This window comes from Onychomys torridus, chromosome 4 (assembly GCF_903995425.1).
Source record: "Onychomys torridus chromosome 4, mOncTor1.1, whole genome shotgun sequence".
NCBI lineage: Eukaryota > Metazoa > Chordata > Mammalia > Rodentia > Cricetidae > Onychomys > Onychomys torridus.
The window spans coordinates 129,366,756-129,380,138 of NC_050446.1; the positions used below are offsets into that span (position 1 = coordinate 129,366,756).

The 13,383-nt window shown below is 44.8% G+C and overlaps 1 protein-coding gene across 1 annotated transcript in view; it reads left to right on the top strand.

Moving 5' to 3' along the window:
* The window catches only part of Dok5 (docking protein 5), a 148,423-nt gene extending 138,157 nt beyond the window's left edge, over positions 1–10,266 (top strand). Inside the window, exons 7-8 of the mRNA XM_036185022.1 lie at positions 3,695–3,815; positions 9,776–10,266. Coding sequence (XP_036040915.1) covers positions 3,695–3,815; positions 9,776–9,840 — 186 coding nt within the window. The 3' untranslated portion in view covers positions 9,841–10,266. The remainder of the gene's footprint in view (positions 1–3,694; positions 3,816–9,775) is intronic.
* The last annotated feature ends 3,117 nt before the right edge of the window (positions 10,267–13,383 follow it).

Sequence of the window (13,383 nt, forward strand, 5' to 3'; positions counted from 1 at the left end):
CTTTCCTCTAAAGAAGGGAAGTCAGCTTTGAAAAGCCTTGGACAGCTGTTTCAGACATAGTTCTTGGCAGATGGGGGATGAGCGAGGGGACCAGGGATACCCCAGAGAGGAATGTGCCCATGCAGCCAATCTTTCCCATGGAGACACCCACCCACCAGTGCCCACCTTTTGAAATACTGTTTCTGCTGGCCTTCTCATCTGGACCTCCTCATGCCAGTGGTGGTGGCTAGTGTCAACCTGACACTCTAGAATCACCTGGGTATTGGGCCTCTGGTCATATCTATGGAGTGTTATCTTTATTATATCGAGGTTGGAAGCCTGGCCACTGTGGGGACACCATTACCTGCTTAAGGATTTTGGAGACTATAGAAAGGGGAATGTGAGCCAAGCTGCAACAGCTCATCCTCTGTTTGCCCACAGTGGATTTGATGTGACTAGCCACTTCAAGTCCTTGTGTTCTTGACTTCTCTGCACTCTTGGAGTGTGCCTTGAACTATGAGTGAAAATCAACCCTTTCTCCCTTAAGCTGTGTTTGTCAGAGAATTTGTATCATGGCAACAAGAAGCTAAGGCCCAGCATTTCTAAGCAAATTTATTTTTCTACCTGTTCTGTTGCCTCTTGTTAACCTGGTCCAGCCTTTGTAGACTGTCCAAGCTGGGCCTCAGTGTGAGAGTGAGTCTGTCTACACATAAGCATATGCTTCTAAGTGGCCTTCCTCTAACCCGACGCTTCCACGCTTTTGTGAATGGAAGTCTTCTGGGAATGCCATTGTCCTGTCCTAGCTGGAATTCCCATTGTTTTGTTTATTTCCCATTCTTATGTTCTAATGTACAAGTATTAGATAGATGGTCAAAAAACATGATACAGAAGTATGGAAAGTGTTTTATAAAGGAGAAGGCTCCAGTTCTCTCCAGCCACTCTAAGGCAAATCCTTCGCTATGGCCATTAATTGATGTTCCTGTCAGGAGCTACAGCGACTAGCAGAAGCATGAAGGAACAGGGAGCCTTCTCCCCTCAAATGGTCTTCAAGTGACTTCCAGAACCTTCTCCCCTTTAGAGGACCATTCAGTGATTTTTACATTGTCCAACACACAAGTTTTTCCTTATCATTTTTTTCCAAGGGCAATTTAAAAAAACAAAAAACAAAAAATCCGATCCTTTCATAGGATTGGATATCCTTCCAAAGGGTCAAGGGAGGAATAAGAAGCCAGGCTTTGTGCTGTTCTCTACAAGACATGACAGTAGTGTCGCTTCCTTCTTGTTACTAAATAAATAAGCTTTCTAAAAATACTGCCAGATCGAGCCAGGCCATCCAAACATATTTGCAGTAATATAGCAAATAATTTGAAATGACTGCTATTTCCCAAGGGTTTCCTTTATATTAAAATCTTTATTGTATTAAATATAATCTTATGTTAAGAAAATCAAATCACCAGGGCATCATCCACATTCATCTTTCCTTTCATCTCTCATGCGGCATGCAAATTCGGTTGAATATCACTGGTCAACAGTTGATTTTTCTTTTTCTTTTCTTTCTGGGGGACTTTTCTTGAGATTGGAAAAGGCCACAGAAGCTTCCTGCAAGCTTAGTGCTCATCCTTCCCACCTTTCGATTTCAGAATCTATTCTTAAGGAAAACTGTCCCATGAAATCCTATGCTTTCTAATGTCACATGGGGACATATTTTGGTAACTATGTAGTTATGACAAGGACCAGAAATTCAATCCAGCAATGGTGAAGAAATGTATATAAATTAAATTATCTTTGAGTGATGGCTTATTATCTTTTTCCCAGGTTGAGTATCATCAGCTGCAATGAGTTTTGGTCTCCTGGGTGTGAAACTTAATATTATTTTGTTTTATTGAGAAAATGTGCAGACATTATGTTTGAAACCACTCAGGCTAAAGGCATACATACAGAGAGCACCTTTCTTTAAAAGAAATTTCAGACCAATATCACCATCATCATCACCACTGACATCATTGTTACCACCATCATAATCACCATCACCATCACTTCTACCATCTTCATGATCACCATCGTTATGACTACTGTTACCATATCACCATCCTCATTATCATCACAGTCTTCATTGCCATTATTCATCACCATAATCACCATCATTGTTGCTACTGTTGCCATCATCATCACCACCATCACCACCACCACCATCCATCATCATCACCATCACCACCACCATCACCATCATCACCATCATCATCATCATCATCACCACCACCACTACCACCATCCATCATCATTGTCATCATCCTCATCATCCTCATCATCACTACCATCATCATATTCCCATCATCATCATCATCATCATCATCATCATCACCACTATCATCTCTACCTCTTTCTCTACGTTTAGTTTTTCCTAGGCAAGGGTAAGCACATATCCTCTCATCAAATTCTCATTCAGCTCAGCAGGGCAGGTACTTAATGCCACTGCTTTTCAGTGGTCTGCTGTGTTATCTTCCACGGCACAACATGTACGCCCATTTCCTTTTTTGTTACTTAATTCTTCTGTCTTCAGGTAGAACTGTTATCAAGCATCCTACTGTGTCTATGAGCAATTATCCAGGAGTTGGCTGAGGGATGTTTAAGTCACCTCCAGGTTTTGCTGGTCACAAAGCATACACTGATAACTGTCCTCCACAAATGCATATCTTCATGACTATTTCTCCCTTGTAAAGAGCTATGATGGATTACCCAGTGCTCAAGCACTGAGGGTGTCAAGTCTGAGACTAGTCACTTGGGCTCTGGCATGAGAAAGCTGTATGGTGGATACCAGGGGCCAGCACTCACATGGGATGGTGTGCCAGGATGGCTTCACATCACATACCTCTTTCTGTGCATGTGGTCCTGGCCGCTTTTCTCTGATTTCCTTTCTGTGTGATCGGGCCCCTGCTGTGGCCAATTCAGAGCAGGCTCTGCTCCTCTTGAGATCTTGGACTCCTGTACTGCGTTGGCCTTTTGCTCCCTCAGTACCTACAACAGTGAACAGTTGAGCAAAGGTGCCCTGGCCAAGCAGACAGGTGACTTTGTTTCCTGACACTGGCAATGGATCATCCAACTAAAGTCAGATTGAGTCAGGAAGCAGCCCTTGGCTCAGGTGGTTGGGAAGTCTGGGGCTAGCCTCTGGGACCCAGTGACATCGCCTATCCAGCTCTCACACTTTTTCTTGGCCGCCTCTTCTCACTGCCATCTATTCCCCATCACCTTCCTTTGTTCTCCCATCCTCCACGAGAAGGTGCCTCCCTTCAGCAACCAGTTCTTGTGTACCTACTATGTGTCAGGAATTATCCTCTATCCAGAACATCAAGCAGCTAAAATAATTGCCACAAGTCCTTAGCACACTTCTATTGGTTGTTCCGTATGAATTTTAATAGGAGCCTAGAGGATTATGCCATTTTGGCTGCCTGGCATGGGTGACCCATTTAACCCCAGAGGATTAGAGGGGTTGAACTGAGTGGGAGTGTGATCCCCAAAGAGAAGCTGGTGTTGTCAACAGGGTGAAGTGTGGAGCTGCTAAGCCGGAGTCTGCCCACTGCCACAACGGATCCGTGGTATGTGGACAGCTGGTTTTATGGTTCCGACACTCTGTCTGTTATGTGTCTCCCTCTCCCTCACTCAGGTCTCTGTGAGGCTCTGCCTTGCTGACTCACCTGTGTTTTCTCTTCAATCCCAGCTTCAGATGAAGATGAGTGAGCGGGCCGCCTCACTGAACACCGTGGTGCCCCTGCCCCGCAGTGCCTACTGGCAGCACATCACAAGGCAGCACAGCACAGGGCAGCTGTACCACCTGCAAGGTAAAGGGGCACCTTGCCTGCACTGTGGGTGGGGGCATGCCTGGCAGCTCAGAGGAGGGGCTTCATTATGCTACCATGCTACTCCCCAAGTTGAGGACCTCCACCAAGGCCTCACCATCCTGGATATTCTATCTTTCTGGATTCCTGATCGTCAAAGGTTTACATTTCTCACAGCATCCTCTGGAATTTATCTGAAGTGTAGATTCTTGGGCCTCTAGCCACAGCAGTCCTGGGGCTTGGGGTCCCAGAAAGTGGCTCAGCAACCTGTCTTCTTAAGGGACACCCATGCGAAGTCTGGCCAAGGGCTAGAGTCCAGGTTCTAGAAACATCCCTCTGAGATCGAGGCTGATGGGTCATCATTATGAGGGAAATGGTAGTGCAAATTTCCAGAACTTTGTCTAGTCATTCTAAAGGGGAGTGGGTAGGGCCTCCTCCAGCCTACAGTGCTTCAACAAGACTCCAGATGCTTCTGAATCCTATTAGTAGGGACCACTGCTCCAGCACCCTAGGGTAAGGCAGGGAAGCCAGGCTTCAGTTAGATCCTACTCATTCCTCTTGAGAAACAAATCCTGTGAAGTAGGGTACAGATCTGCTCACCAGAAGATGGAAAGATCTCCCAGTTCAACACTGGATTTAATATTTTTCTTATCCCTGTAAATATGACCTCTGACATTTTATAGCAAGGAAATTAGCTTGTTCATCTCTGACTGATACTTAAACCAATCAACAAACCTGTCGGGGACATCCTTGCTCTAGGACTTCAATGGTGTGCACAGCCCCTACAATGCAAAGATCACACTGGAGACCACACTGGAAAGATCTCACCCTGGACTGGGCTCATTGTACTTGTGAATGTGACATCATAGGTTCCTGGGTTCATCTCTATTTCTGTGACAAATAACCTGACCAAGAGCAACATGGGGGGAGGTGTTCCAGGCCACAGTCTATTTAGGGGAAGTCAAGACAGGAACTCAAGCAGTTGGTCACCTAAGATCTACAGTCAAGAGCAGAGAGAATACTCAGTGACCACAGTTTGAATTTCACTGTTTAATCATGTGGCTACTTCGTTAGTATTGGCTGCACTTCTGGGAGGTACTGATGTCCAGGAGGGCAAGCATGTCACACTGGTTTTATCCTGTTGTCTTCTGTGTCTTGCATAGCACCACCATCATTTATTGAAAGGTGAGATATGAGAAAGCATGGGAGTCTTCTTTCTTCCTGAGATAGGGTCTCATGTAGCCCAAGCTAGCTTCAAACTTATTGTGTAGCCACAGAGAACTGTGAACATGCCTTTGGCTCTGTATCCTGATTTCCGGAATTGTGATACCATGCCAGAGGGATAGAAACCAGGGCTTTATGCATGCCAGGCAAGCAGTCTACCAACTGAGCCACTTCCCCAGCACCGCTGAACCTCTATGACTCCATGTTCTCCATGCTGTGTTTGCTGGCAGTGACTGTGTGCATAGATAAATGGATCTTGAGTGCCTGGATGAGCAGACAAAGGAAGGGGCTGGATCTGCTCAAATCACATTGATGGAGTTCGTTCAAGCTGAACTTTCCTGGCATCTCTAGGGATCAATCTGAGAAACATAGACCTCTAAAGAAGAATTTATCTTTTGATAAATTGAGAAAAATGGTCCTAACCTTCCAAAATGTAGGCCTATACTGCCACCTGCTGGTTAGCCTGGGAATAGTGTTTTATTATTGGCTCGGTGGGAGAAGTGTTAGCTTTGACTTGAGCTCTGTTCACTAAGGTATACTCAAATCATCTTCTCTGCTCTTCTGACAGTTTCCAGTTTTATTGCAGGAGCAGTCTTCTTTGGTTAGGAGAATTCAGAACCAACATGTGAAGGCCCCTCTAGCATACATACAGTCTTGGAGAATTTTGTGAAAGGGAAGCAGTCAATTAAATTTTGCTGGCCCACTTATCCAGAGGAGCCTGTCTGCACTGCAATAGATAAAACAATTATAACAAGATTCCACAATGTCAACAATGGTAACCATTTCACAATATGAACACTGGCAGAGAGCTTACAACTGCATCCCACAAAGATAGTTCTACAGTCACTGAGGAGCCTCAGTGGATAAATACACCTCACCCTGAGCCCAGGGAGCCCCAGGACCCACATGGTGGAAGAGAGAACTCAGTCCCTCAAACCTCAGCATGTGTGTAGTGATGTGTGTACACAACACTCACACAAAATAAATAAATAAAATGTAAAACAAAGAAGTTATTGTTTGGAAGGCACCTAACATACTTGAATTTTAAATCAGCATCTTAGGAAGCTGTTCTTTCTTTTTTGCTAAGAAGAAATTAGTGATCTGAAGGGTTAGTGAGGTCTCTAAGATCACCTGTCTAGTGAGGAGTTAACAGTTTTGTTTCTTTACTTATCCACTTACACACTCATTGATCCAGTGCCTGTTTATTGAGCATATACTTTATGCTAGTCCCATGCTAGGTGACAGGTGTGCCTGGGGCTCCTTCCCAAGCATGTATCTTGCAAGTGGCAGCTTGTAATATAATGAAAAGTTTGACTGACAGACAAGTATACATTGATTTCAAAGCTGACATGTGTAACTATACAGAGAACATGTGTATAGTTTTTATAATAAGTGCTCACACAACGTGAGGCATGGTTATTGGCTGGAGGATCTTGTTTAGATCAGGGAGCTGTTGGAAGCCTCAACACTTAACTCAAGACTTTAAACCTAGAAGAGGCAGCCATATGGAGAGAGAGAGAGAGAGAGAGAGAGAGAGAGAGAGAGAGAGAGAGAGAGAGAGAGAGAGAGAGAGAGAGAGAGAGAGAGAGAGAGAGAGAGGGAGAGAGAGAGAGAGAGAGAGAGAGAGAGAGAGAGAGAGAGAGAGAGAGAGAGAGAGAGAGAGAATTTCTTCCTAGACAGATCAGCAAATGCAAAGGTCCTGAGGCAGAAATGGGGGAGGGGCGGTATGAAGAAAGGAGTTGGAGGATGGAAACCAGTGGTCAAGATTGGCCTTTACGTGGTGTGTTGAGAGTGCTGAGCAAAGTAGTTGGACTCGACTCCTATTTTAATTCTAATATTGCAGAGAAACAGGGCTGATAGCAGAGGAGCAACCTGAAGGCTTCACATGGATCTGTGGAGTGTCTGGTTTCAGTTCAGTGCATCTCTCTCACGTCCTCATTCCCTTTTCTAGTACCACATTCAGAATTTTCACCCTTCCCATGTCAAGGAGTTTCCATTGCCCCAGGATTTTTTAGACTGCTCTGTCCACATCAGAACTAATTGAGAGACAGACTCATTTGTTTCCAAACAAAAACAAGATCCTGTGTCATTCCTCAGACAGAAAACCAGATCATAGCATCCTGTGTGTGTCTCTGCTGGAATCTAGCATATGGTCTTCTTTTCATCCTCCTGGTGAGGACCTGCATGGCTGGAGGTGGCAAGAGCAGTCCATCCTCATCCTCATCTTCACCCTCATCTTCTCTGTTGTAAAGAATTAAGGATTGGGGACCCACAGCAGTCAATTCATGGTGAGGATCATGGGACTCATAGTGGAGCAATGGGCAAGGGACTCATGTTTTGAGCCCCTGTAGGTTTCATTACACAATCCTTAACTGTGAGAGGAGATCCTGGCTCCAGTGTGAGTCAAAGGCCTCCATGCTGAGATCTTCTGGGCCTGAGCCCAGCCTGTTCAGGTTCATATCCAATCTCAAGAGGATAGATTCTTAGAGCCAGTGGCTAGGTTGGGGAATCATGTTGTTCTCTGAATGTGTGTCAACCCTCCTACAGACATTGTGTACACACCAGTTTGGAAAGATGCCACAGACTAGGTCCTGAGCCAAGGGGAAAGATGCCAATCCAGACTTCCAACTCGTGTCTTCACAATCATGGGGAACATGAAACGAGTGAGGTGGGACAAAATAGAGCTGGTGGGACCTTTGTCAAGGTCATATGCAGTAAGAAATTCATCTGAGAGCTGTCTGAGGCCACCTCTAGTCAGCCATGCTGTGGTGGGCCAGAACATCCCTGGGCCAGATGTGGACTCTAGGCTGGTACTACCTCTCAATCATCTCACATGGGCTGTATGTGTGCAGGAGAGAGTAGAAAACTCCCCAGTCCATTTCCTATTCTTAAGCCAAGCCCAGATTTCAAGCCTCACTGAAGGATTCAGTTTGTCCACTGGCTTTCCTCTGGTCCCATGTGATTGGTAGTAGGTCAGTTTTTCTGGAAGCTTCTGGAGCTTAAGAAGCTGCCAATAAGGGCCTCATGCTTGACTCAAGATGTGGATTTTTCCTGAATACCATGTCTAGGCTGTCTGCTCCCTGCAGGAATTTGTTATCAAACCATAATAAAGACATACTGGGATGGTTAATTCTAAAACCTCGTATGGATACCATGCTTCCATGTTGCAGTGCGGGCATCAGAAAGAGACTAGGAAACGTGTTCAAACTGCCTGGGAATGGAGAAGGGATTCCTGGTCACTTGGGAGAGTTTAACATCTATCACTACTACTACTGTGGATCAGGGATTTTGTTTGGGTTCAAATCTGAGGCTTGCAAGTATCCAAACTTTTGTATCTCTTTTTGAAAAATGTGTGTGTGTGTGTGTGTGTGTGTGTGTGTGTGTGTGTGTGTGTGGTGTGTGTGTGTGTGTGTGTGTGTGTGTGTGTGTGTGTGTGTAAAACGCATATGTAATGATGGCATGTGTATGAGGAGGTCAGAGGACAACTGGGATTTGCTGTCCTTCCACCTTGTGAATTCTGAGGACTGAACTCAGATCCTCAGATTTGGTGCTAGTCACCCCAGAACCATTTCACTGCCCCCAAGCCCTTGGTTCTCTTTGTATTTGTTTTAGTTTGGGGCCATGATTGGGCTTTTACAGCTCACAAAGAAAGCCCTTTGCAGTTCCTTTAACTCTCAGTAGGACTGGGGGGAGGATGGAAATGTGTTCCCTTTCATCTTATAGAACAGGGAGACGACTTATGTATGTCATTACCTGTGTTTCTATTTGGGTACAGGGTCAGAGAGGACTGGGGTGGGGAGGGGCGAGGGGTTGTTTGTGACAACTGAAGGGAGTGTTAACTGAAAGCTTTGGACCACAGGGCACCTACAACCTCTTCCTCTTGGTCAGCAGTGGAGAACAATGTGGAATGTGCACACGGAACACCTAGGGTTCCTGGGTTTTCACCCTCTCCTCCCTCTTTATATTTCCTCCCCCTCCGTGTGACCACCAAGAACCCACTTAGCCATGTAAAATGCTCACCTTGTGCCACTCCTGGACAGCAGGTGGCAGCAAAGCATCTTGGTTGTATAAAATCAAGGGTGCCTGGCTATCAGGCTGGATAAACTGGTTTCTCCCAGGACCCTTCCAGCCCAGTCCGGATTTTCTTTATTGTGTTTTACAGGAATGCCCAGGCTGGTTTATTTTGTGTTCATTGTGGTTGCTTCGGTACTGTTGGTGTCTAGTTAGTTTCACTCTCTGCCCTGTGTAGAGGAAGCGTGCCAATTCCTGCGTTAACTCCAGAGTGGGGCATTCTTGACTTGTTCACTTGGCTGGAAACTGGACTTGAAGTAGAGAAAGCTAACGAAGTCTTCTACTTAACAATGATATAAGGAAAAGTATGGTATTGTCTTATTTTGAGTCAGGTTTGCAAAAAACATCTACATCAAAAGTCCCCCTAGTCTTGTGTTCCTCTCATTCCCTCTGAGTACTATGACCAGAGTTTTAAAATTTAAGTAATAACATAGCTGCTAACAGACTGACCACCACTGAATGCAAAGGCCAAATGCAAATGATATGTTAATCATGCACACCCTAGTGATGCTTATTTGCATATCACTGAGTGACCTTAGGAATACTGTCCCCAATCATGAATATGCCGCTTCTTTCTGGTAAATGGAATCAATGGTATTACTAGTCGATTTGATCCTGGTCTTTCTTTAGAGATAACTGTTTCTTCTTTCCAATTCTTTCTGGAAAAGATGTCACCAGCCCTCTGAAGCTTCATCGGACAGAGACTTTTCCCACCTACCGGTCTGAGCACTGACAGCAACTGCCAAGAGCTGTTAGCACATGTGTGCTGCGCCAGCCACAGATCCACGCAGGAGGACACAGAGGAACAGCCAGGGAGAGCACAAAGTGAAGAGCAGCTTCGCGTCCTGCTAATGTGTGTGGCCATGGGAAACACTGCGATACAACATATGTATATATATATATTTTTTCCCTTCTGTTTTTCTTTTTCTAAAGACACAGTCCTAGCCTCGCCAAAAATGCTGGATAATATTGACCCACCCCGTGTTTACAGCTCAGACAGAAGGAGTCAGTGTCACTGCTACAGACTGGTTTTCTATTGTAGACAAGGTCCTCCTTGCGCATCTTTGAGTCTGTCCTTTTGTGGATTTGTGTGATTTTCCTTGTAAATGTTTCAGTTGTATGACAGTCAATATGGACAATAAAATGCCTCTTCATTATTTGTTATCTCTTTACACACTATCCCTCAGTGACTAATGCTGTGACTTTAGTGCACCCATGAATTCATATTTGGTTATATTTCCAGTGAGTTAAATCAACATTTTCACTCATTCTTCTTCCTGAAGAGTCCTTCCAAAGGACCTTTTAACATCTTTTATGAGGCAACAGCCACTCATACTCCTAATGTCCTCTCAGCCCTCAAATGCCTTTCTTTGGAGTAGAATGTTGATATAAGGTATTTTAAAATAAGTGACCATTGCTATCCATGTAGTCCTTGGATTCTCGTGACAGTTTTCTCTGTCCTTGGTGTGTCTGGAGGGTAAGTGCACTGGGAACAAAGTTCTGTTGTGTTTGATGCAAATCCAGCCATGGACACATCTGTCGGCTCATTCATTAAGCTGATCTGAAATCTACTAGTTCCCTGTGCTCTGTTGGACTCCGGGGATATAAAGCACAAGATCTCAGGTTCTGTTGTCAAGAACCTTAATTCCAGAGAAGGGCATCAAGGAAATAAAGGTGCAATAGCAGTACTGAGCGATACCTGCTCAATGGGCCCCAGGGGCGATGGGCTTCTAAAGAGAAGGTCATCCTGTTCTCCATACTGTGTAAATGGGATATGCCAGAGGGGAACTGAATCTTGTGAGCATTTTAGGTTATGTGCTTGAAAGGCTGGACAAACAAGCCAGGGAGTCTCTCTCTCTCTCTCTCTCTCTCTCTCTCTCTCTCTCTCTCTCTCTCTCTCTCTCTCTCTCACACACACACACACACACACACACACACACACACACACACACACACACACGCCTTTGTTCATGCTGTGTCCAGTAGCAATTGTCAGTACAGTACAAGGTAAGATTTATAATTAAATTTGAACTTCAGGTAAGCAGGGCTTATGGTTTTATGATGGAAGTGGAGTCCAAATACCACATGGGGCAGAGTTATGTTTTACAGTGTCAATTGTATATCTGAAGTTCAAATTGACCTTGATGGTCTGTGTGTTTCTTTGCTGAGTCGAGAAGGTACAATGTCCAGCCCTAGAGCTGAGGCTGGTACACAGCCTACATCCTGATAGATGTGTATCAGATGGATAGATAGAAATAGGTGGATGGATAGAAATAGACAAGCTTAGATTCATACCCTTGGGATGAGACTCTTTCTACAATGGGAGGAGTATTTACCTTGGACGCATGCTTCTCCACATCAGGCCCCCTTCAAATTATTACTTTTCACGGAAAAAAATTAACTAAAATTTCAGAAAAAAAATTGTAGAGGTCCTCATAAGAGCCTTAAAAATCCCATTGTTGTTTGATCCTTTCTAGAAGGGCTCACGGGAGAGATCGACAACAATTACAACCCAGTGTCTTTGGCCTTGTTAAAAATCCAAGTCTAGGCAGCTAAACCTGCTTCGTGGAAGATAGCTGGGATCCCAAGGACACTACTGGTCAGGACTTTTCTCAGGCTTTGAGGGATCTCAGGAGAGAGGATTGAGTTCAGCTAACATTAATGAATGGATCAGGGCCACATAGGTGGCTTGGTGCAGAATACATTTGCGCTCTCTCTGGGTTCTTTCTCTGGAGCTTTTTTTTTTTTTTTTTTTGTCATTTTTGCTCTTCCTTCTCCCAGATGTATCCATTTTCATCCTTTAAAAAAGTGGTTTGCCATACACACTTAGTGCCTCTCTTACTGCCTTTTTTTCTCTGGCTATACCTGGCTTTTCTTTTCTTTTCCTTTGTTTTTCAGCCAGTCTCATAAGTGGTTCTCCCAGATTCCCTTGGCCTTGGCAGACAATGAGGAGATTAAGTTGAGGAGCAGATAAAGGAAAGGGAATGAAAGAAATAATTATAATTTTAATGAAGTCAAAATTGCCAAAGCAAGCCTCAAGCTAATGATGTGCAGAGAACTGTTACTGAATAGTCAGCTGCAAGTGAGGTCTCTTTGGAGATCTTTAGGGAAAGAACTGTTGATAAGAAAGACTTCTGTTAGAGCACTCCCAGCCTGGCTCCCATTGTAGGCATTGTAGTGATTTCTGTTGTTTACTTCCTCAAGCAGCTCAGTGAAGTAAGTTTAGTTAGCATGCCCACTTTCCTTCCGGGCAGTCTCAAGCAGCATCTGAAAACTAACCACTACACCCATGATCAAGTACCTACTAGGTGGGAGACTCATGCCACCGAATTCCCAAGCTTGGACTGTAAGCTCCCAAGACAGGCAGCCTGGGGGCAGAGGCAGCTTCCAGAAAGGATTAGAATGTGGGTATTTCAGGCTTGGTGCATTAGGCAGTCTCCATTGCCCTCCCGTTCGAAGGCATGCATAGATGGATAGGCATTGCTGTTTCAATAAAATCTCATTCGTAGCACAAGGGGCAGGTTATTCATCCATGCTGCGGCTGCCATCCTCTGCACCCCTGCTGGATGATAAGAGCCCCACATAGTCTTTGATTCGTTTTAGAGGGTCAGGCCATGCCATGAGACAGTGAGCACTTGGCTCTCTGCCCTTCAGCCACTGGCATGTTGGTTCAAAGTGAGTTTTGTTTTTGTAAATCTTTCACTCCAGGGTGAATGTACAAGCGCAAGTGGGGGGCCAGGGGAGCGACACTAGACATAAACACAGTGAAAACTGAATTCAAAACCACACACAGTGCTGTCCATAATCGGGGATCTGGTGACTACTCTGTGGTGCAAGTATAGGGCATGCTTATTTGAGTGAGAACTAGCGGGTAGGAGGGTGAGCTGCTTTCCTTTGCACGCTCAGGCATCGTTGCAAAGACCTTCTATCCACTTGAAAGCAGAGGCACACAGACTGAGACAAAGCACTAGAGGGAATGGCCTGCATTTCTGGAATCCAGTCCTGTGCTAAGTGTTAATTTAGACTCCCCCATAGGCGTGCCAGGTTCACACACCAGGTTATACACACAAGCATTGTGCTCCTGAATTCAAAAGCCTAATTCATGGGCTCAAAGGATATAAGTCAATTGTTCAGGAAAACGGGGAAAAAAAACCCACTAAAAGTAAAATGTACATTTATATAAAGGGATATTCTACTATTGGGGAACAACATTTCACTTTGAGAGGAGATACAGTGTGTGTGTGTGTGTGTGATGTGAGTGTGGTGCATGGACCCA